The following is a 22,846-nucleotide window of genomic DNA, read 5'->3' as shown; positions in this document are numbered from 1 at the left end:
TGATGTTAATGCGGTCAAAGGTGATCATATCCAGTCAGAAGAGGACTGGTCATTTCCGAAGATCGGTCTCATCGTCAAGGACTTGATGAGGGGCCTCATGGAAAAGTTTCAGGTTAGGATTTACTCCTTGGCCATGTATGTAACGTGTCTTGTTGGTGTCCCTTATCCTAAACCGGTTTATCTTACATTCCGACAGAGGGATCTCAAAAAGGAGACCGACAACATAGCTGCTGCAATCCCCGAGAAAACCATCGTGTTGTTGGATTCCGACGGGGAGACAGATGAACAGTCAAACCCGCAGTCCATGAAAGTTGCATCTGGCATCGCCAGTGGAACGCCAGTTGCCCCAGATCCGGCTGAGAATAGTACTCCACCCTTGACAGGAACCGACGGCATCATGCGAAATTTGTTTCGCACACCACCATCGGCCACAAGGAACGCCAAACGTCCACGTTCCGGTGAGGGAACGGATAGATCTATGCGATCTAGCTCCAGCAGGGAAAAGTCTACCCATTCAACGAGTAAGAAGGTAAATAATCGGTTAGTTATTTTAACGCAAAATGCGACTACCGACTGACTATTGACAAACATGTGTCGTAGATGAGGTTCAAGATCACTCTTGCCATGGACTTCAACAACCGACAGTCGGCCTTATTCGCGTACGTGTTCGACGGGAACCTTGATCCATGGTAAAAGCCGAGCTTCTGTGTGTTTAAACCCGCTTATCGCGGTTAATTTAACGCCTTCACACTTTCATCCTACTGTAGCGAGGAACTTGTCCGTATTGGAGTCAAGTCCGCGGACAGAGTTGATTTACAAAGCTTACTACCAGGAAATGACGATGATGAAAAGGTATGGTACCTGTTTGCGGTTGTTTTGACGAGGAAAAACACATATAAGGAATCGCGAGACATCATCAGGTTTTTTTTGCTGTTCTTCGTTACCAGATCATCCATATGGTTGCCATGACTATGACCGGTGCTGAGATCCTTCCCACGTCCCCCTCATACTGGTGCCTTCTGCCGTCTATCTCGGTAACTTAACTCTCTCTGCTGTTGGTACTCGAAATAAATCATTGCGCCATTGACGCTTGTTGACAGTCGTCGGCGCTCTGATATTTATCGAAAACATCTTAACTTATTCGTCACCGTTGTCTGTGTAGAATGATATTTTGAACGGGGAGACGACAGAGCTAATGCTCAATCGTTACATGGAGAAATGGATGAGGCCATCCAGATTCCTTGAACTTGTCTATTGACAGAGAACTATTTGTTAATGGAAACCTAAACCACGAACAAGTGTCTTTAGTGGATTAACTATACGTGTTTATTTTGTGCAGATTTATGTCCCCATGCTGGACGCGTTGGACCACTGGTTTTGGATGCTCGTGTCTTTCAAAGATCGGGCAATTTACAACCTTGATTCATCGCCGAACCAGTACGAGATGCCTCACCGGGAAGATCGGATTTGAAAAACGGTTACCAGACAATTTTGATTGTAGTCTTTACTTTAATTTGCATACCATGTAACAATGTTGATTGTAGTATTTACTTTAATTTGGCATAGCATGCAACACGACGTGCATAAAAGCGTTCTGACTTATGTTTCACGGTTCGTGCAGGCAAGTGTCTTATACAATGTGACACAGGCAGTTTACGAGAAGCACTCAATGAACTTACCAAGCAACTTCGGAGATTTCCCGATAAGGAGCTCCATAGGGATACCAAATTGTGGGCAAAGGTACGTTATCACCCAGTATGACATTGAAGCTTTTCACGGATTATCCATACTATGTACTGACGGTTACTGTCTATTCGTCCGATCAATATTCAGCATGAACTCTGGGATATGGGTCATTGGGTGGCTCAACATGGGGGATAAATTCAACCCGATCATGGATGGGATTGTAAGTACGCTCAAATAAAAAAGGTTGATTCTGGCTATTTATTATAGGGGCACATTAAAACCGATCGTTTACCATTTTGCAGTTACTGGAGAACGAGATCAGGGCAACAACTGCGGTGAATCTGACCAACACACCATTTAACAAACTAAGGGACCGTGCATTGAGCAAGGCAGAGTTATGGAAGATGAAAACAAAGAAGAACACCTAAGTCGACCGCCTAGTACTGTGTACGACACATGGTTCAACCAGCTGTGACGCTAATGCCCCCATGCCCAAGTTAGTATTAGGTTGCTTCCTTCGTTAGTTTTTTATTCGGGTACACTGCGAGCATGTGTGGCGATTCAAGTTTCTCTTACTCGCAAATTAAGACTTTGTGTGTTTACGGCCTCTCCTTTCATGTTTTGTCTTTCGTGCATGGACGCCTGTTGTAATTTCCAGGAATGATTTTCCTTATAATATATATATATATATATATATATATATATATATATATATATATGAATGCGATGATGATTAGTTAAAATATTTTTTAGTTAGATTTAATTATAACGCTCCCAGCCATCTACTAAATGCGCACCAGTGCATAACGACAAATCTAATAAATGCCCTCAATTAATAATGTTATTTCAATTCACAACGCAAGTGCATAGAAGCCAATTTTTTTTTTGAAAAAAACAAAAATAGATTTCGCCAACGATAAGATGCATCGGTTAAGTCCGAGGGAACTAGATTCCAAAGGACGACCCTAAACCATAAATATACTAGCATGCCTATTCTGAACACCACTGGATAACAACGTCTTAAGTATATACACTGCCAGGCCCTCGTCCAACGAAAAGTTACAATGGAGCGTTTGTCTAATGCCTTCGAACTACCCCGTGACGTTTGGTTAGCCATAGCCATTAAAGTCGCGACGACCTCAATTGAGGACATGTGCATGTTCCGTATGACGTGTTTCGTTGCGCGCGATATAGGCTACAAGAATACTGTGCTTAGAATGGTTGCCATACCACCCCGCATGACATGAATTGGTTGTGGCTACGGGACCTTGTAGGGCGAAGATTTTTTGAGAGGTGCATTGAGATTGGTCACCCGGAGCTTCTGTTTCGGGAGGCATTGCGGGAGCTCTACATACGACGTAACCACGCCATCAGATGGGAAATGCTACAGAATACAGCAAGGAATGGGTTGGACGCTGCCACGTACGCACTTTCAATGGAGTTGCTCATCCGAAAGGACGACAGCGACGCCAAAAAAGAAGGTATGAAACTATTTCGCATGCTCGAAGCGGGTCACTTACTCCCCGCATGTTACTCGAGTTGCTTCGCAGTCCTCACAATTTCTTGGCCGGATGAAGTCCAAATGCTGGAAAAGGGAGAAGAACATACGGTTTGTGACTCGACCAGATGCTTGACTCGAGGCCACATGGGTCTTCTCTATGACTACTGCCGAAGGGCGGCAGAGCGGGGCTCCGTCCACGGTGTCGGAGGCGCCGACCATATCCGGTACATTCGCTGTCGTGCCGACTACGAGGTGGAACGATACGTTGACATACCTAGGGTTTAGGATTGTCATGCGTATTAGGTTTAGTATTGACGTATAATATTTTTGTTTAGTATTGACGTATATTATTAGGTTTAGTATTGACATATCATGTAATGAATGTTTTGTTTTTTATATATCCATGATGTAAATATTTGTCAGCGATTTATATTATCTAGCGATTATCTAGTCTATTAATAGATGAATTGTTCTTTTTGGTTAAACCGATACTATATATAGATATAGGAAAAGTATAGTAACTAACAAGATTTTTTGAATAATGTCTAAACAATGTAAATTAATATGATTAAAAGAATAAATTTAATTAGTAACATTAAATAAAGAGAAAAAAAGAAATTGGGAATCCCCAAGCAACGAAATGGAAAAAACAGAAGTGATAAAGGAAGTTATTGACCGGATAGTTAAAAAAATAAAAAAATGAATACAAGGGACGTGTTTGCTAAGGAAGCCGTGTGTGAGCCGACGGGAAATTGAATCGGCACGCTCCCTAATCGACGTGAGTGTGGCTGAGTAGGTGTAGAGGCACGGTACAGAACCGATGGGATACCATCGCACACGACACCGGGTGACTATAAAGACATCGTAAACAACAGCCATTGAGATAACTGCTTGGAGCCTTTGTGTTGTCGACTACTTACGCATAACCGCCCATTCATCTATCGTCTCAGGCGTTCAATACAAAGAGAGGAGATGTATCGTCGATAGGCCCGGCCAACCTTCCCTATGATGTTTGGACCTTAATTACCGGAAGGATCGCAGCACAGTCCGTTAGGGACTTGTGCAATCTTAGGATGTTGTGCACCGCTGCACGCAATGCAGGGGAGGAGGATTTCGTTTACCGATACGCCAATATTCCAATTTGGGACCAACGGTGGTGGAGTGTGAGTCCTATGCACCAGCCGGGAAGAAACTTCTTAGCGCGATGCAGGCAGAGTAGGCACCTAGAAGTTTTGTTTCGGTCTGCTGTGTCTGACCTTTTCCTCGACGGGTGTCGTTTTGCGGGGATCGAAACCATACACGTTGTCGCAGCCCAGGGCCATTCGGCAGCCCAGTACACAGTGTCAATGATGCTGATGCTACGCGACGACTTCGAGTCAAAGAACAAGAGCTTACAAACATTTCGTCGGCTTGAGGCAGCTGGTGCCCTAACAATATGCAAATTGGTGTTTCGCGGCGTTATCCAGGGGACGTAGACACACCTGCGTCGCCTGCCAATGCTAAACACATAGAATCTAGTATGTTCTTCGCATGCATGTCCAAGCCGTGGAAACATGGGTGCTATTTACTGCCATCAACGCTGTGGAAGAGGGTGGGACATAAACGATAGTGATGGAGGTGCTGTTCATATTCCGTGCGTGCATTGTAGGGCAGATTATGAATTGATCCTGTTTGTCCACCTCTTTGACTGATAGGTGATAGGATAGGATTGGGTTCTCAATATTTTTTGGTTATCCTATCTAATATATGTATTATGTAATGATTTTTGCAACTGTTTGACTCGTTTTGGCTCTGTTTGACTCGTTTTGCCATCATTTTTATTTATGTGTTTTTTGTTTCGTATTAAAAATTTAACTTGTGGAAAATACAATTGTTTCCGGTTACTGACCTCACATTCGGTAACTCTCCATTGCCTAGCCAGGTAATCATTTTTTTATATAATCAACGCAAGTCCCGTCTGCCACGTTATTCATAGCAGTCCATAGACCTTCAGCCTTTCCTGTCTACTCTAACGTCACATTACCAAGATTTCCATTTATTGCGAATTTTGCGCAAGCGATGCAGCACACGTTTCTCGAAGCTTTTTCTTCGTTTATCGATGAAACCACCAGGTGCATTATTATCTTCATTTTTTGAGGAATAGCATACGTACATTAATGAACCACATTAAAATGTATTAATTTATTTTTTCGTAACTTAAATTTTGATTTTGATTCATGTATATCAATGCACAAGTCCGTCACAAGTCATAACCATTCGTCAGTTCCTATAATCCTTACTTTTATCTCTAACCTCTCTGCTAGGAGAAAAATCATTGCTTTTAGGGCCGTCGTTGTCTACCAAACCTCCCGGTCTTCATCCGAGAAAATGTCGTATGAATCCCTCAACGACCACGCCATTAGTCCCAGCGACCTCGAGGAACCTCCGACAGCAGATCTGATCGACACCCTCCAACGGAGGATGAGGTTTTTGAGTGATAGTCTTCATAGGACACAAGACGAAGCAAAGACGGCAAGGATCGAGGTAATCACCGCGAAAGTCAGGGCGAATATAAGGAAGTATCAACTGGATCAAGGCCGCCGGTTGGAAAAGAAGTTGCGCATGGAGATGGAACAGCATCAATCCACCATTCGCGAACTTGAAGACAAAGCAAACGCGTTGAAAGCTGAAATTGCCGATCTTCATCAAAGGGAACAACAACAGATGGCACCTTGGCATGAAATAGAAGGCAGGCTCGAGGTTGTGGAGATCAAGCTAGGTTTATTGGTCCGCCAATTGTATGGTCAAGCTCTGGCAACGACACACGGCTCTAACTATCAGAAAACCGCCGGGCAGAATGGAGACGATGTCGAGGCTATATGACCTACGGCATCTATCTTCCAAATCTTTATTTGCTGTGTTTCTTTAGCTGTTCTTTTGATGTTCTGTAACACGTACGTAAAACTTGGTTTTCTTAATTATATCTAATTTCCACAGCATTTGAGATTTTTTTCTTTCTATTTTCAGATGAAGCAATATAGTAATGCGTGAACAACAATGCGAGTTAATTATGTTAATTTATAGGATCAAACTGCCTTTTTTTCAACCAAGAAATAGATTCTTAAAAAGTCGCCAGTTGCTAGCTACTGTTTCGGCAGATTGCATGTAGCTAACCCCACAGCAGTTCATTCGGGGGCAGATTGACGACTGTTGATAAACAACCACTTTCACTAGAATTTTAACATCTCCAGGAAAACCCTGACCTCGTCAACCGATCGCTCCGAGAAAATGTCCGCAAAGAACTCCCTGCACTTTTCAACGTCTCCTTGGAAGTATGGATAGACTCTGACATTTCAACACCCCTTTGCATTTTTTCTTTGTTCTCATTATCACACAGTAGCAACATGGCAGACAGGTAACCTGCTTCGACGCTGCCCTCCGTCCAGGCCTTACACAGCAGTTCCATCCCAATGCCACGGCGGGCAATCCAGAAATACTCCGTCAAACCCTGTTAGAGTATAGCATCCGCATTTCCTGCTTCAACGCAGCGATCGATGAAACTCCTCTCCGGCCGGTCAAGGTAAAATAAAAAGGACACTAACGGTATAACACGCATCGTCAGTATTGGCCAGAAAAATTTACATATTATATTATACACTGACATTTGTTAATTATTATGGCTTAGCGCGTCAATCGTTTCGTTGCCCAACATTATGGATAATACCGAATAATTAGTATATTTAATATATGTACTTAGACCCAAATTTATCTATACGTACAATTAGAAGTGTCTTCTTTCTGGCAAACGGCGGTAGGCAGTCTCGTTTTCACTTTCCAGTTTGCCTCGATATCCGAAAATGGGAAATGAGAAATGGAAAATGGGAAATGAGAAACGTGAATGACGTTTTTGTTGTTTGCAATTTTAATGGAGCTCATCGATAATAGTTAATATTGGAAAGCATCAGATAAAACAATTAAATACATGTCGTATTGTGTAGATTATGGAATCTTAAACCGATTAAAAACCGTAAATGATCACATCAAATTAAATTATCGAATTAAATGATAAATTTTTTATTTGCGGTTAATTGCATTCAATTTAAAATGTTGATTTGACAGAACAAAACTTTTTTCTTTCTATCTAAGTTGGTCTAGTACACGCTTACTCCTGAACGTGGGGTCCGCACGACACTACACCTCTACCTATCCACTTCCACTTATGAGCATCCAGGCGAGGGAAAACATCTAAACCAATTTACACCATCAAGCTTGACCAAGTCAAACTAACTAAGATCTACCCATGCACGAAGACGGAAACAGAATAAAAATATATCTAATTTAGTATGAGGATAACCATGCCTAAACTTAACAAAAGTGGAGATAATGCTTCATACAGTAATACTAGTTACGAGAATCATAAACGACAAACTTGGGAAACACAAACCCCAAGATATACAATTTTTTTTTCGAATGCAAACAACTTCAAGAACACCTGAACCTCGTAATCAGCCAAACACTGTACACACGAGACCCAGGACAAATCTTTGACATCACCCATGATGCCTCTGGTGCGGCAACTGGTGGACCGATAAACCTTGGGCAGTCCAGTATACAACGGCATAAGTTCCAACCTCGGACCCGCGAATAAGTGATTGAAGACACCTCTGCACCTTTCGAGCGCCCCAGAAGCACGTACAATCTCAAAAAATTTAAGTCCCTTTCGCATGAGCTCTTCGTCTTCAATGGCAATAGACAGTAGCAGCATCGCACACATGTAATAGCCTTCCAACTCGTCCCCAGTTACACCAACGCAGTCACCAAACAAACTGAATTCAGTCATCTCCGCCCGGAGCATGGCACCCGGATTTCCTGCCTCAGCGCATCGTTCTATGAACCTGTGTTTAGGTAGGCCATAGTTGTCTAAAAAGGACACAATCGGCAACTCCATCATCGACACCTCCTTGTAAATAGTGTCGGACCTTGCTGCGCCCAGAAACACCTTGCAACTCACCTGCATGTTGAACAAATCCTTAATCGAATACAACGCAACCCTCGTAGCAATCCTGACCCATATATCGCGAGGAAGAAGATTCAGCGGACATTCGTACTCAACAGAGACGGTCCCTTTATCTCTGACCTTCTTGGCTGCCTTCTTTTTCCTTCCGTTCTTCATGGAACCTCCAGCCATTTGCAAGTAACTTAGGCCAGGGTTATGGAAAGTATAAAGACGACACACGACCACCAAGATACGTTTTATGCTGTTAGGATATCTTTTGTTTTTGTTTAAATGGTTCAGTGCCTCGTACGTTTCTCTACTGATGGTTCTGGTTAAGATAAGATAATTAATTAATAAGGGACGAAGAAAATACTAATGTGCTATCCAATTCAACTGATTTGGTTTTACGACGCAAAAATTTACTGTTGACTGTTCGATTCTTGTGTTATATTCATGACGACTTTAATTGCTTTCGTTAACTACTCGTTGAATAAATGTTATCCTTTGCTTTTTTTATCGAAATAGTTTAAATTAATGTTTAATTTTTGTGAATAAACCCCATCATTGACACATTAGTTACGAAAAAATCGAATCCAAGCAACTTTCTACTATATATATATATATTCCCAACCCTAAACCCTGCTAAGTACTAACCCTTCTTCAGTTCTTCTTTGCCATAACTCCTTCTCTCAACTCTCTGTCTACCCTTCTTCATTACTGCCACTATGTCGTCGTCCTCTTATCCCGAGAAAATGTAGGAGGAACCCGTCACCGACCACGCCATTAGTCCCGACGACCTCGCGGAACTCTCGATCGACGCACTTTTTGACATCATCCGCGTAGATGAAAAGTCCGCAGATTATGATCTCGTTGAGGTCGTATTGGTGAAGAGGGAGGAGATGTTGAAGGCTACACTTGTAACGACCGACGCAGAACTGAGGCAGCAGGCATAGGTGGAGATGATGGCCGCCAACTTCGTTTTTGAGGCAAGGAAGGATGAACTGGAAGAAGAGGTGCAGGAAAGGCGACGGCTGGAAAAAGAATTGAAAATAGAGAAGCGAAAAAATGACGTGCTCCTTCAACAGTTGGTTCTCGCTAAGAAGGAATTAAAGGCAGAAATCGCCAAGCGCCTTGAACGGGAACAGGTTGAGTCTTTTCCATGGTCTGACCTGGAATGCAGGCTGGACGTTGTGGAGGAAAGGTAAAAGTTTTTGCTCCGTCGGGGTCATCATCTAGCCGGGCAGAATAAAGACAGGATCGGAGTTATTTGATGTGCTACACATGCTTGATATCTTAATGTCATCTTTTTCGTCGAGGCACGTATGATGCTTTTATTTCCTTTTTTTTGTTCTGTCGCCCATTTGATCTTCTGTAGTGGAACTTAAACTCTTATAATATGATTATATATACTTTAATCTGTCTGTTCTTTACATGTTGACACACAATTAGAAATTTATGTTGCGACGGACGCAAACGCTAATACCTAATCATTGAGTTTGGAGCCAAATACCAGACGCATCGCGTTGGATTTCTACGAATGTTTATGAATTTCTTCTTATTTAAGTACACGTACCGTTATTTTACACTAGACACTACATAATTAAACAAAGGAATACAGACATAGTGTCCTTTTTTTTATATCCTAATATTATATGAAATTATAGGAAATACATCTTTCAAAATAGATTGCTTGATCGAACAGAGAATGCGAAGCCATTGAACGAAACAAAATTGAAATTAGTTCTCTCTCATGTTATATAATAAAACATACATTCAGTGCAATTACATAATAAAAACTCCTTAAAAACCTCTATCATCGGGGTTTAGAAAACTACTTAAACGCAATAAGTCCCCAAGAACTTCCGCACCTCGTATTCGGCCCGGCATTGCACACACGACACACTGGACAAATCGCTCAACAGTACAGTCGGGGGAGGATTGGCATGAGTGGTAAACAGTCACGGTCGTTGAGATGCGTGCAAACAATTCATTTAAGATCACCGTGGTATCTTTGCAAACGTCCGTCAAGAAATTGGTGTAGCTCTTGAGCTACCCAGAAATACGGAAACCCTCCATCATTTGAACACCCCTAACCATGTCTTTCTAGTCTTCGTGATCAAACATTAACAACATGGAAGACAGGTAACCTGCTTCGATGCTGCCCTCCGTTGAGGCCCTAGCAAGCAATTCCATGCCTTTGTCACGGCGACCAAACCGGAGATATTCCGTGAATCCATGTCGGACTATAGCATCCACATTTCCCACTTCCACGCAGCGATCAAGGAATCTCCTTTCAGGCCCGTCGAGGTTAAGTAAAAAGTGCGCTAATGATTTATAAGACATCGTCGCATGCTTGTATATAGCGTCTGATCTCGCTGCACCGAGGAAAACCTTACACGTCGCCTGCATGTTGAACAGATCCTCAATCAAATTCGATGTAACCATGGTGGTAATAATCGACCAAATTTCGCGAGGAAGGAGATTCAGCGGGCATTGATGCCAAGGCATCTTAGGCTAGTTTCACTAGCCTTTTTCTTTTATTTTTAGTTGCTTTATGCATTTTCTTGAGCCTTAAGTAATCATTTGGGCCAAATAGTCATGCTTGTCTTAAATCATTCAAACATGAAGATTTTGATGCAAATTCCATGAGTTTTTAGTTATATTACTTGAATGCTATGAATGGAAGAATTCTCATGAATTTTTGCAAGACTTTGATGCAATTGTGTGGATGATTTCAGGGAAGAAGAGGATAGGCAAGGAAGCAACAAAATCAATAAAGGAAGCTTGAAGATCACATGTGGAGTACAATGTTGAAAGTGGCGTTTAACCTCCAGTTTAACCTTAAACTGGAAGTTAAATGCCAGAATAAGGAAGGCACCAAATGCTGAAAGTGGCGTTTAACCTTCAGTTTAAGGTTAAACTGAAGGTTAAACGCCAGAATCATGAAAGCTGAGAAAAGAGGAAACTGGCGTTTAACCTCCAGTTTAACCTCAAACTGAAGGTTAAACGCCAGAATGAGAATGGCACCAAGGGAGTGATTCCACGTTTAACCTCCAGTTTGACCTCAAACTGGAGGTTAAACGTGTTCGAACCATATTATGCACCAGGAAGCCATTTCCACGTTTAAGCTCCAGTTTGACCTCAAACTGGAGCTTAAACGTGTTCGGCGTTTTACCCTCCAGGAAGCATTCCACGTTTAAGCTCCAGTTTAACCTTAAACTGGAGCTTAAACGTGTTATTTGGAACAGCTTGACCATGCCTTCTTCAAACATAAATAACTTGAGCTACAAACCTCCAAATGAGGTGATTCAAAATGCATTGGAAAAAAGACATCTAGAGCTTTCCAAGCATATATGGCATGCATGGTGAATACTAAAAATTGAGGGAGAAAACAGCCCCGTAATGTGCATAGAAGAGCATAGTACCAACATGCAATCAGGCCAGCTGACCTCTTCACCTTCCATGGAGTATAACTCGAGTTGTAGAACTCCAAATGATGCGCTTCTAGTTGCATTGGAAAGTAGACATCCATAGCTTTCCAACGAGGTATAATAGTCCATATTTGGCATCAAATTGGCAAGGTTGACAAGAGAACAAAGTGACGACTCAAGAAAGGGAAGTGTTTCCACGTTTAACCTCCAGTTTGACCTCAAACTGGAGGTTAAACGTGTTCGATCCAAATGGCCTCCACGGGTTGCTTTCTTCATTTCCAAGTTTAACCTCCAGTTTAACCTCAAACTGGAGGTTAAACGTGGTCGACCCAAATTGCCTCCAGGGTGTGCTTTCTTCATTTCCAAGTTTAACCTCCAGTTTAACCTCAAACTGGAGGTTAAACGTGCTCGACAATGAACACCCCTGGGTTGCCTTCTTCCAATTCCACGTTTAAGTTTTAGTTTGACCTTAAACTGAAACTTAAACTTCAACTTAAACACCACCATTTGAAAAGGTTTCTGGGCCAATTATATTGAAGTTTAAGTTAGCAATTGAGCACAAATATTAACTTAAACTTATTATGGCATGAAACCCAATTGAATATCATGGTTTATGGGATTGGGCCTGAAGAATTGATGAGTCTGGAACTTCAAATTGTTGAGTTTTGTGTCATTACTTGTTTATTACTAAGTTTGCTCAATGAATGTTGCAGAATTGGATCACAGTCTCATCAGGATTATGGACCATAAACCCAAAGCAAAAGGAAATCAAGGAAAGGCCTCAAAGCCCAAGGAACACAACAGAAGCTCAATTTAGAAAGTGTATAAATAGGGTAGAATTTAAGTTAGTGAGGACCTTTTGACACTTTAGCATTTTTTCATATTGTGTAATTGAATTCTGAGCTATGACTCACTAAACCCCTTTCATTGGGTTAGGGAGCTCTATTGTAATTCAATGAATCAATAATAGTTTTCATCTTCTTCTTCAATCTTTTCTCTTGAATTTTGTTAGAAAGCTTCTCGATCTAATTCCATTGGTTAGTTGTCTTGGGAAAGAAACTACCCATAATTGGAATCCTTCGGAACCTTGGGAAAGGAATGGAGGATTCATGCTAGAGAAGCTTTCTCACAGTGAATTGGATTGGGGTTTGGATGGATATTGTGACATGTAATCCTACCAAATTGTGGTTCATGAAACTGTGTGGTATAATCAGTGATCGAGCAATCATCTCTTCTTATGAACATTTAAACCAAGGGATTGGGAATTTGTTTGTTTTTAGAGAGCATTGGTGAGCCAAGGAATTGGGATCCAATCATATAAGATTGCCAAGCAAGATTCAATGAATGCATTGGTTGAGGAAGAGATGAAAATGTTTTGATTCGGAGATTTCAATATCTCCTGACCCCAATGAACCCATCTCTTTGATCTATCCCTTTCTATTTACATTCTGCAATTTAATTTCATGCAATCACCCCCATCCCTTTTAATTTCAGCAATTTAACTTCTCGCACTTTAATTCTCGCAATTTAAGATTCAGTCATTTCAATTCCTTGCAATTTACATTTCCCGCCAATTTACTTTATGCAATTCACACCCAATTCTTGATTCCGCTCAACTAATCAAACTTCTAATTCGAATTGCTCATTCAACCAATCCTTGTGGGATTCGACCTCACTCTATTGTGAGTTTTTACTTGACGATAACCGGTGCACTTGCCGGAAGGAATTTTGCCGTTTGTGCAATTTCCCTTATTCGTAGCTATACCCAGTTATAGCGCATCAGGCATTCGTGCTGAACGGATACATCCACTTTCTTAGTGTCCTTCTCGAAACTTCCAGCCATTTGCAAGAACTTTGTCGAGAGATTATTGGAGATTATGAAGAGGATAGACGAGTTTGTAACTGAGCTTGTGGCATTCTGCCTTTTCATATACTGCCATGGGGGGAGGGGGTTAAGGGGTTGTGGTTCAGTACCGCATATGTTTCCCTAGATATTTTCGTTTATCGATGCGTTCAAATAGTATAATAATTATATTGCTGAAAGAAGCATTTATCGTATTTAACTGGATGCCCATTTTCTAGGTGGGGCTAATATTCTCAAGAATGAAGTAATTTAAAGGAGCCTTAATAGTGGTGAATAAGATAAATGTTATTTATTTGTTCTTTGCTGGTGCAAGTACACCACTATTCGTGAACCTAGAGTCCCTGCACCCCTACTCCTGAGTCCTGACCATAGGGTTCGCGTGAAAGTAAACCTCGACTGCTGTTGCACCCTTACCATTCTAGATGCTTTATTTGTTTACTCTTCCATTTCTTAGCTTCCAGGTGAGAGAAAAAACCATAAACTGTATATTCCACCATCAACCCTAACCACCTCTCCCTCTTAAGGGTGTACCAGATCTCCTCTAACAGTCGGATGGCAATGCGCACAGAAGGTTTCTGGTACGTCGTCTTTAGAGGGAGGATACCTGGTATATACCCCAACAGCGAGACAGCAGCGGCTCAGGTGGATGGCTTTCCATGGAACCTGCTTCTTCGTAACCGGAGTTATGAAGAGGCCGTGAATGCCTGAAACGACTACTTCCAGGTGAATGCATCACCTGTTACGGTGCTGGGCAGCAAGCTCCTGCCGCCGTCAGGGTTCAATCAACTCGTTCACGGCAAACGGCACAATTCGACGGTGACGATGACTCCGCCCGTTTCGGGTCTGGGCAGCGAGCTCCCGCAGCCGTATGCGTTCAATCGATTCGTTGTTCACGGCGAACGGCACGGTACGACAGTGAGAAATACTCCCGCCGTGGAACTAGGTGCAACTGGTAAGCGAAAAATGTGTTCTTGCGACACCCCCACGTCTAGTCATTTGCGTCGATATCAATACGTTGCTAACAAAGTTATAGCACTTGCAGCCAGCCAATCGATTGAGGACATACAACGGGCCGTTGCGTCGATCGAGTACTGTGTATCCTAGATGGAGAGAGAGAGACATGAATTCAGGACTCAACTGAGAGAAATCATGCGGCAGCTAGCCGACATTTTGCTGGACAGGTGAAGTCCCAGGTCTTAGGGGTCAGTGCAACAACGGGATGGAGACACCGTAAACCGACCCCTCCCCTCCCCGGTAATGTATGTTTAGGTCTAGTATTGTACTGTTTAGGCCCAACACTAATATTGAACTGTTCTGGTCTGTTTTTTTACATTCCGCTTTACCTATTAGCTAATGAAGTTATGAAATAGTGCTTCTATCGAAGGTTATGCGTGAGAGCGTTTAAAAGTTAAAACACGCTGATATGCATCGGTTCGAATATGTCATTTGTCTGACCCACGAAAGCGGAAATTTACAATGCCACCCAACTCAACCGCACGAATCCTTAGCAATGAAATACATTCAAATTTGGTTACAATGAAGCTTTATCTGAAAGTAAACAGACTAAGGAAATGCAACACCTCAAACTTGGCAAGGCAGTGGACGCACGACACACTCGACGAATCGTTGGCGGCACCCATGGTCCCGCGGGTCGGGCAGACGCTTGACCGACAGACGACGGGCTTCCCTGGATCCGACGGTTGCACCCCAATCAGCGGATTTGCGAACAACTGCCTAAAGAATTCTCTGCACGATTCGATTTTTCTAGCAGCCAGTACGTTCTCATACATTTCAACCCCCCTGCCAGCGTGCGCCTCGTCCCCAACACCTTGCGTCAGTAGCAGCATCGCACACATGTAGTGGGCTTGGACGTCGCCCGCATCGGTGGCCTTAATCCCTACACGGAATATAGCGGCCGGATTTCCTCTACGCGCGCTTGTATAAAGGAACCCATCCTCAGGACAGTCCTCTAAGTCATAACCAAACACGATAGGTAGTTCCGCCATGGAGGCCACCTTGTACACTGTTGATGAGCGGGCTGCATCCAAAAACACCTTGCAAGTCACCTGCATGTTAAACAGATCCTTGATCGAGGCCGACGCAACCCTTGCTGCAATTCTCTCCCATATTTCACGAGGTAGAAGAGAATTAGCGGACAACCACGGGGGGCACCCCTTTTCCTTTCCTTCTTCCATATCCGGCCTTCTTTTTTCTACTGCCTTTGTCGGAGGTTGCACCCAATTTCATCCTATTTGATTTAAATTTTTTGGACGGTAGGGGGGAGAGGGAAAGGTTACAAGAGAGTATGAATTACGGGCACCAGACGCGATGAAGGAAAGCTGGGGAGGCAACTTATATACTGCAAAACGGCTCACCAGATAAGTCAGGTACCATGCCACATACGCCTTCATTTACGCCCACTGTAACCGATGCTTCATTTTTGGGTTTGGCACAGGAATCGTAATTTTTAAAGCTGAGCATTGAAATTGAAAAATAATTTTAAAAATAAATTTAAAAATGTATTAACACGAAATGTTAATTTAAGCCAACAAGTAATTAAATTGTTATCTTTTAATTTTTTTCGTCCATGTAACTAGTTTAAAATATAATTTATTTTTGAATTACTCATTTTCTACGGAAAAAGTATTCAAAGTAGCTTCCCACTTTACGGACTATGTATGTATACGTGCCCGTTAATGAGAAACCATATCCCTCCTAATGCTTCTTTCCCAGTTATTCTCTGCCGTGACCCCTTCTCTCGCCTCTCTGTCCATCCTTATCATCCTCCTTATTTCTCCCACCTTCCACTGCTCTCTCCACTATATACTTCTGAGAAAATGTTGAAGGATTCTGACACCCTCCAGGGCCTTAGTCCCGATGACCTCATGGAACATCCGATCGCTGATCTGATCAACGTCCTCTGTAGAGATGCAAAGTCCGCGGATTTTGACCTCGTTGAGGCCGTACTTGAGAGGAAGGAGGAGATTTGGGAGGCTAGGGTTGAAAATACCGCAGATGAGCTCTTTAGGGTCAATGCCGAGAGGTTAGAGTTAATAGTCAAGTTGAAGAAAAAGGAGGATCAACTGGATGAAAAGGAGAAGGCACGGTGCTGGGAGGAAAAGTTGCTTCGCAAGACTGTTCGCCAACTATATGACAAGGCAAACGAAATTATGGCGGAAAGCTCAAAGTAGCGTGACCTGGCAAACAGGGTCGTCGATGTTTTGGAGGTCAAGCAGAAATCTTTGTTCCATCGGGCAGGCATTCGACCGGAGCAGGGTGAAGACAGTGACAGAGGTATTTGACATGGTGCACATGTGTGATATCTTTATGTTGTGTTGGTTTCTATCAAGGCCTGAAGCCCTAAATGATCTATTTGGTTTGTTTCTTTGGTCGCCTTTTTGATCTTCTGAAATGCTAGTTAAAACTCGGTACCGATTATTATATCTACTTTAATCGATTCAATATCAAAAATCTGTTTATCTTGAACTGTTAATCGGTTTATCCCTCCTCGCCAGTGACTATTACACGACAAGAATAAAATTTCTGAGTTATTTCCAATTTGATTGCTATTGATTCGGAAGATTAATATTCTACGCTTCGTAGTCAGTATAAATTTGTTTAATCCAGATGTGGTTAACTATCAATATCTTATCATCTCCTTGCTTGTTAGTAGTAATTTGAATTGATTTAAATTGAAATGAAAATTTCCCAAACATACGCAAAACACGCTTTTCGATGACTCCCCATTGACTATCAGAGTTAACAATTTTCTGGGCTGTTTGGTATAAATTAGTTGTGACGGTATCAGATAGTTCACAGCCCTAAGCAAAAAACAGGGGATGTAAATCATCCAATATAAAACAAGTCATCTGAGCGGTTGATACATAATTAGGGAATTATCTTGCGTTGTTAGCATTTATCGTTTCCAAATCGTGATCCGGTGCCTTTTGCCAACTATTGTATGTGTGGGTTCTCAAAGACCTGCTTATCGATTTGTTTCCCTTCTGCATTATTTTCATTTAGCGTATTTGCAACTAATTAGTAATTATACATGCAATAACTGTTTTTTTGTTACCTTTTTTTGGTACTGGGTGGATTCCCTTATTTGAAAAGTATGCGCTTTTTTTTTGGGGAGTGAAAAACGTAAACGTACGCGCGTTAATCTGGCGAAACACCTCCCGCCTTTTTAAGTTTTTTTTTCTTTTTCATAAATAACCCTTAAAACTGATTAGACTGGGCATTAATTGGGAATTAATGTGGGTGCAATTACCAAGGGCAATAACCGAATTTCTAAAAAAGGCGATAACCACCGAATGAATTCAAAATTTAAATTATAGCCTTAATCTAATCTTATCAATCATTCCATTTGAGTGGGTTAGTGAAAAATCCCTTCGTATTGTTAGCCTTGCCCTGTTGATGGATGGATGGATAGATGTAGTCAATGGAAGCAGGTAAGTTGTTCATAATTACACTTTTTTTTGTATATTTACGGTTTTTAAATTTTTTTTTGTTTGGTCATGCTGGAAAATAACATTTTTTTGACCTGGTGTTAGGCCAGAGCAACTGACTCGACCCAAAAACCAAAACCCGAACACGCCTAGCAACCCAACCCCTAATACCCGACCCTAATCGAAGCTCCTCTCCTCTTCATCGAAGGCAAAACTCCTCGTTCCCCCATGTTAATTCCACCTCCGACGGAAGTACTGGGTGTTCCTCTATTTTTCATCAGCCATGTAAGTTTTTTTTTTGGACCATACCAGACCAGTCATCCATTTTTAACAAATTATTAATAACCCACCACTTGAGCCCATCAATGGTCTCAGAAAAAAATATAAGGTAGAGGCCCATCTGGATTGAGCCAAGTCCAACCAACTGTGTTCCAACCTGACCAGCCCGACCCGGAAAATATTAGTTCTCTCCTTTGTTATCCTCTTGCCCACCATCTCCACGCCGCTTCGATCCTTGTTGATCGTCTTCGGCAAAGCCATACATCTAGTCGAAACACCACTCATTGTTATCCGAGAGTGATCGAATCTAGATCCGGTGAGGACACTATGCAGATCTTCATCCTCTGAACCAACGATATGCCAATAGATACGCCATTTGGAGAGTAGGCAGCTTTGTAGTGTGATTTCACGAGGGGGTGGGGTGGGGGGAACTTCCTGTAACTCTATTGATGGTTAGTGACGAAAACATAAACGTCGATGCGATTCTAGTATGCATCAAACATTCTCAACAATGAAACTCCTTCCTTCCCAGCCCAACCCAATCGTCTTTGATTAATCGTAACGCAGAATCATTAACTTCAAATAATTTCATCTTAAAAATCATTAAGTAATTCTACATAAACCCAGATAGTTTTTAGATCTAACAAAACTAACCAGCAACAAAATAAATTTGTAAAATAGCCCCTCTGACACAAGATATCCATTAACCAATCAAAAGAGGGAAGAGAAAGAATGATCTCTACCATTAGATTAAAAAAACGAGAAAGATCTGACGGACAACACTCAAAGGCGCACCGGTCAGCCGAAGATAAGTGCTATACGCACTGGTGTGCCAAAGATCTTCGACACATGGAATCCGTGCCCACGTTTGTGTTCTACTGCATTGTGTTACCTGTGACCGTTGTGGTTCCAAAATGGGGTGCTGTCTATATCCCTTCTGTCATCACCCTTCTAAATGCAGTTGGAACTCCAAGGTCTTTCTTGATTCCTCTATTGGTTTTCTTCTGTTTCAATTCTTCTCTACAGTTGAATCTCATGGAAAGAAAGTAACTTGTGTTACAAGTAAACAAACACTTTTGTTGACCGACTTTATTATCTGTTTCCTATGCTTTTGTTTCAGGTCGCTTAATTTACTTGAGTTCTGGATTCTCTTTGAGAATGTCATGTCTCTTCATAGAACAAAGGCGACAATTATTGGTTTACTCGAGGCTAGCCGAGTCAACGAATGGGTTGTCACTGAAAAGCTTGGAGATGCTCTCAAGAGTAAAGCCGGAAGTAAAGTAGCATCGAAGAAGCCTCGATTCAAGATTGGAGATAGGTACAAAAGGGTTTTTCATGATTTAGTTATTCACTTCTTCAATTTTAAAATATTTGTCAATTTGATTAAATATTACATTGAAAAATCAATGTATTTGATATCTTTGTTTTCATCAGGTTTCACTTGTTGGAACTTGGTGTGGGATTTTACCTCTTCTTCTGTGGCTGTTACGATGTTATGTTCGGGAAGAACCACTACTTCATCTTCCTTTTCATCCAAGCAATTGCGTTTTTCATCATGGCATTTGGATATGTTGGCACCTTTGTTCCCACCTCGTAAAACTATTTGGCTATGTTCTTCATTCAGTGAAATTTTTCAGTTTGTGCCTTCACTTGTCAAATGCGTTGTAGTATACAGGGTCTGGCAAATTACACAGCATATTAGTATAAAAAGAAAAGAGGTGATAATTTTTTTAAGGTTTTGCATAAACAGAGTCTGTGACTCTTTAAAAGAGTAAATTTCCTTGTGAATAGCAAAAGGCATATAACGGAAGTTAATGGAGGTTTGTCACCTGGGAAACAAGTATACACAAAAGACAAACACAGCGTCGACAGCATCTATGGTGGATTGTTGATAAGATTTTGTAGCTTTTTTTTTCTTTTTCCTTTTCATTTGTAAACACTTTTAATTTAATTTCTTTACATTATATTTGTTTGATGAAATAAGCAGCTCCAAGAAATGGGTTAAAATGCACAAAAGGTTCTATATACTGCATCTCTTTACTATGTGTAGCCTCTATGTTAATTAGTTAAATCTTACTGAAATAACGAAATTCCTTTGGCATTCCCTATCTAACAAAAACAGCTAATCAATTTATGTTAAGATTAACAAAAGGGAATAATCAGATGGGAAACTCAGTGGTTCTGGACAGGATTACAATATACAAGCATTTACTTTAGGACAATGATACATCTGTAAATCTAAGAAATCTTTTCTTAGAATAATCATGTGTGCAGTTAATTGTGATAGCCTAGTGACTAACTGTCATTTTACTAAATGTGTGAAACTCCAATTGGTTTTGTTCTCAATTCAGTCGACTGAGGTGTAATGTGAGGTAGTCATTATACTGCCAAAATGATAACTAATTGTATATATAAGTATTCCTTTAACTAAATTAATGACTAAATGACTAATCTAATTTGTAATTATAAAACTAAAAAAGAAAATTCTTAGAAGTCAATATTACATGATTAATATTATAGTCAATATTTAACATAAGAAAAAATATCCAAAATTTTTAAAAATAAGAATATTTGAAATTCATCAAAAAAATATTTGAAATTCAAACACAACCATTCAAAATTTTCAAAAAAATATATTTATCAAACGAAAGCAAGTGCGCTCCAAAAAAAAAAAATTAGGAGTGCAACACTTCTTAAAAATTAACCGGCAATCATCAAAAGTTACTAGGTAAATCAGGTTTTGAGTTTTTAGATAGTCCATTTGTAAATAAAAATAAATAGACTACTTAATGCCAATTTAAAAAACTGAAATCATTTAATTAGAAAAATGTTGATACCCAAAATCAGCCTTCTTAAGTTTGTACATTTTGCCCAACTTGAAAAAAAGAAGCTTGCACAGTGGACGACGATCATTCGAATGGAGCACAGAAAATCAAAAGGCGGCGAAACTTAAAGTGCACCATGAGCTTCTGGTGTTAGATCTGAAACCAGGTTGGGATAGGTGTTCTCTTAGGGTTGTCAGAAGTTGTAAGAATCGGCATTTTTATGAATAAAATCATTTAAATACCGAAATTAAATTCCAGAAATTTAGGATGAGAATTTGGGGATTTAAATACGGTTTTCGGATTTAGTAGGTTCTTCCGAGTTAGAAAATGTGTTTTCTGCGAAACACCATGAAAAATTGTGAACCGAAAGTCGAATCAGTTGAACCGGTTCAAGTCTGCTCGGTGCTGCACGAGAAGTAGTGAAAACAGTCGAAAACCTTAGTAAAATATTAGAGATGAAAAATCGGGCGTTAGTGTTAAAAGTTTGGCCCGAAGCTAGGACAAACGGGCAAAAAACGCTAACGGGTTGAATCGGGCCCAAGTCCAACATATATAAGGGTTTATTAATGAACCCTTCACCCATAAACACACACACACAGCTGCAAAGGGGAGAGGAGAAAAGGGAAGAACACTATTCACCTCTACATTCAATCCGCTATATCTTGAGTTACGGTGCTCCGATTCGCGTGCCGTCAGCGGCTACGCGAAGCTCTTGCCGAGTCCGTCCTTTCTATCTAAGATCTTTCGTGCCCAATTTTCATGCCCTTGTGCATTTCGAGTTTTAGGGTTTGGTTTTGAGAGAAATCTTGTGTCTTGGGTGTTTTAGGTACACTCTAGCACTTGATTGTTGGTGGTTTTGGCTTCCTAAACTGTTGAGTAAGGTAAGAGCTCTTAAAACCTTGTGAGATTATGTTTATTTTGAGCCCTAGTTTGATTAGTGATGTTTGGTGTGTATATAGCTTGTTTGTTGTGAGTTTGGAGCTTGTTTGTGATTGTTGGAAGCTTAGATTGTGGTTGGAAAGCTCATTTGGTGCTCAATTTTGAGTTTTGAATATTTTGGGAATCGGCCAAGGTATGGTTTCAGTTTTTTCTATGTAGTATATAATATTCGTGGACACTTAGGCTAGTGACCCATAGGATACGATTGGATTTGAATGGTTGTTAAGTTGTTGAATGATGTTATATGATGATTTTTGATGATTTGATGAATGTTGAGTTTAATTGTAATGAGGGTTGTGGATATATGAGGATGAAGGATTGAGAGGTTGGGGGAGTGAGTTGTGTTGATAGATGTGATATTGATGTGGATTGGTTGGTAATGTAGTTGGAAATTGTTAATAAGGTTTGATATATGTAATATATTGAAGTGATGTTGTGAATGAGGAAAGATAAAGGGAAAATGTGGTAAGTTTGGTGTGATATGTTATAGAGGGTTGATTTTGATGAAAAGTGGAGTTTGGATTGGATTGTTTTGGTTTTGGTTGTGTTTTGCAAAGAAATTGTGGAAATTGTGATTTTGGGTAAAAGTTGATTTTTATTGAACTTTGTCTATCATAACTTTTGCCTCAGTTTTCAAAATTGGTTGAAAATTGTCTAAAATGAAAGCTTATTGAAAACCCTTTAATTTGATATAAAGTTTTCCAAATTTGAAATTTTGTAGAGGAAGTTATGATCTTCAAAGTTGGTGTTGAAAACTTGAAATTCTGCAAAGTTACAGAATTCAGAGTTTTCTGGAATGTGCACACGCATAGCCTTGTGCGCACGCACACTCTGCGAAAATTATGACCTGTGCGCACTCACAGACCTATGCATCCACACACGCAGAGGCAGACAATCT

The 22,846-nt window shown here is 40.9% G+C and overlaps 3 protein-coding genes across 3 annotated transcripts; 1 reads left to right on the top strand and 2 right to left on the bottom strand.

The window, feature by feature from the left end:
- Nucleotides 1-10,265: 10,265 nt before the first annotated feature.
- On the bottom strand, nt 10,266-10,607 carry LOC140173671 (F-box protein At1g67340-like). Its single transcript, XM_072198181.1, has one exon. It carries the CDS (start codon nt 10,605-10,607, stop codon nt 10,266-10,268), a length of 342 nt encoding a protein of 113 aa, XP_072054282.1.
- Nucleotides 10,608-15,001: 4,394 nt separating this feature from the next.
- Nucleotides 15,002-15,652, bottom strand: LOC112805578 (uncharacterized). Its single transcript, XM_025847943.1, has one exon. The coding sequence runs from the start codon at nt 15,650-15,652 to the stop codon at nt 15,002-15,004; it is 651 nt and encodes a 216-aa protein (XP_025703728.1).
- A 3,666-nt stretch (nt 15,653-19,318) lies between these two features.
- Nucleotides 19,319-20,301, top strand: LOC140173353 (glucomannan 4-beta-mannosyltransferase 9-like). Its single transcript, XM_072196451.1, has 2 exons — nt 19,319-19,502; nt 19,619-20,301. The coding sequence occupies exons 1-2, from the start codon at nt 19,348-19,350 to the stop codon at nt 19,779-19,781; spliced, it is 318 nt and encodes a 105-aa protein (XP_072052552.1). The 5' UTR covers nt 19,319-19,347; the 3' UTR covers nt 19,782-20,301.
- Nucleotides 20,302-22,846: the final 2,545 nt, after the last annotated feature.

Source organism: Arachis hypogaea, chromosome 6 (genome assembly GCF_003086295.3).
Source record: "Arachis hypogaea cultivar Tifrunner chromosome 6, arahy.Tifrunner.gnm2.J5K5, whole genome shotgun sequence".
Classification (NCBI taxonomy): Eukaryota; Viridiplantae; Streptophyta; class Magnoliopsida; order Fabales; family Fabaceae; genus Arachis; species Arachis hypogaea.
Note: the sequence above shows the minus strand (reverse complement) of the source record. Positions and strands in the feature narration are given on the sequence as shown.

Bases quoted from the DNA above. Each gene is read 5' to 3' on its own strand.
- LOC140173671 (XM_072198181.1), bottom strand. From the start codon at position 10,607: ATGGTTACATCGAATTTGATTGAGGATCTGTTCAACATGCAGGCGACG.
- LOC112805578 (XM_025847943.1), bottom strand. From the start codon at position 15,652: ATGGAAGAAGGAAAGGAAAAGGGGTGCCCCCCGTGGTTGTCCGCTAAT.
- LOC140173353 (XM_072196451.1), top strand. From the start codon at position 19,348: ATGTCTCTTCATAGAACAAAGGCGACAATTATTGGTTTACTCGAGGCT. The intron at 19,503-19,618 runs GTACAAAAGGGT...TGTTTTCATCAG, and splicing joins CGATTCAAGATTGGAGATAG to GTTTCACTTGTTGGAACTTG.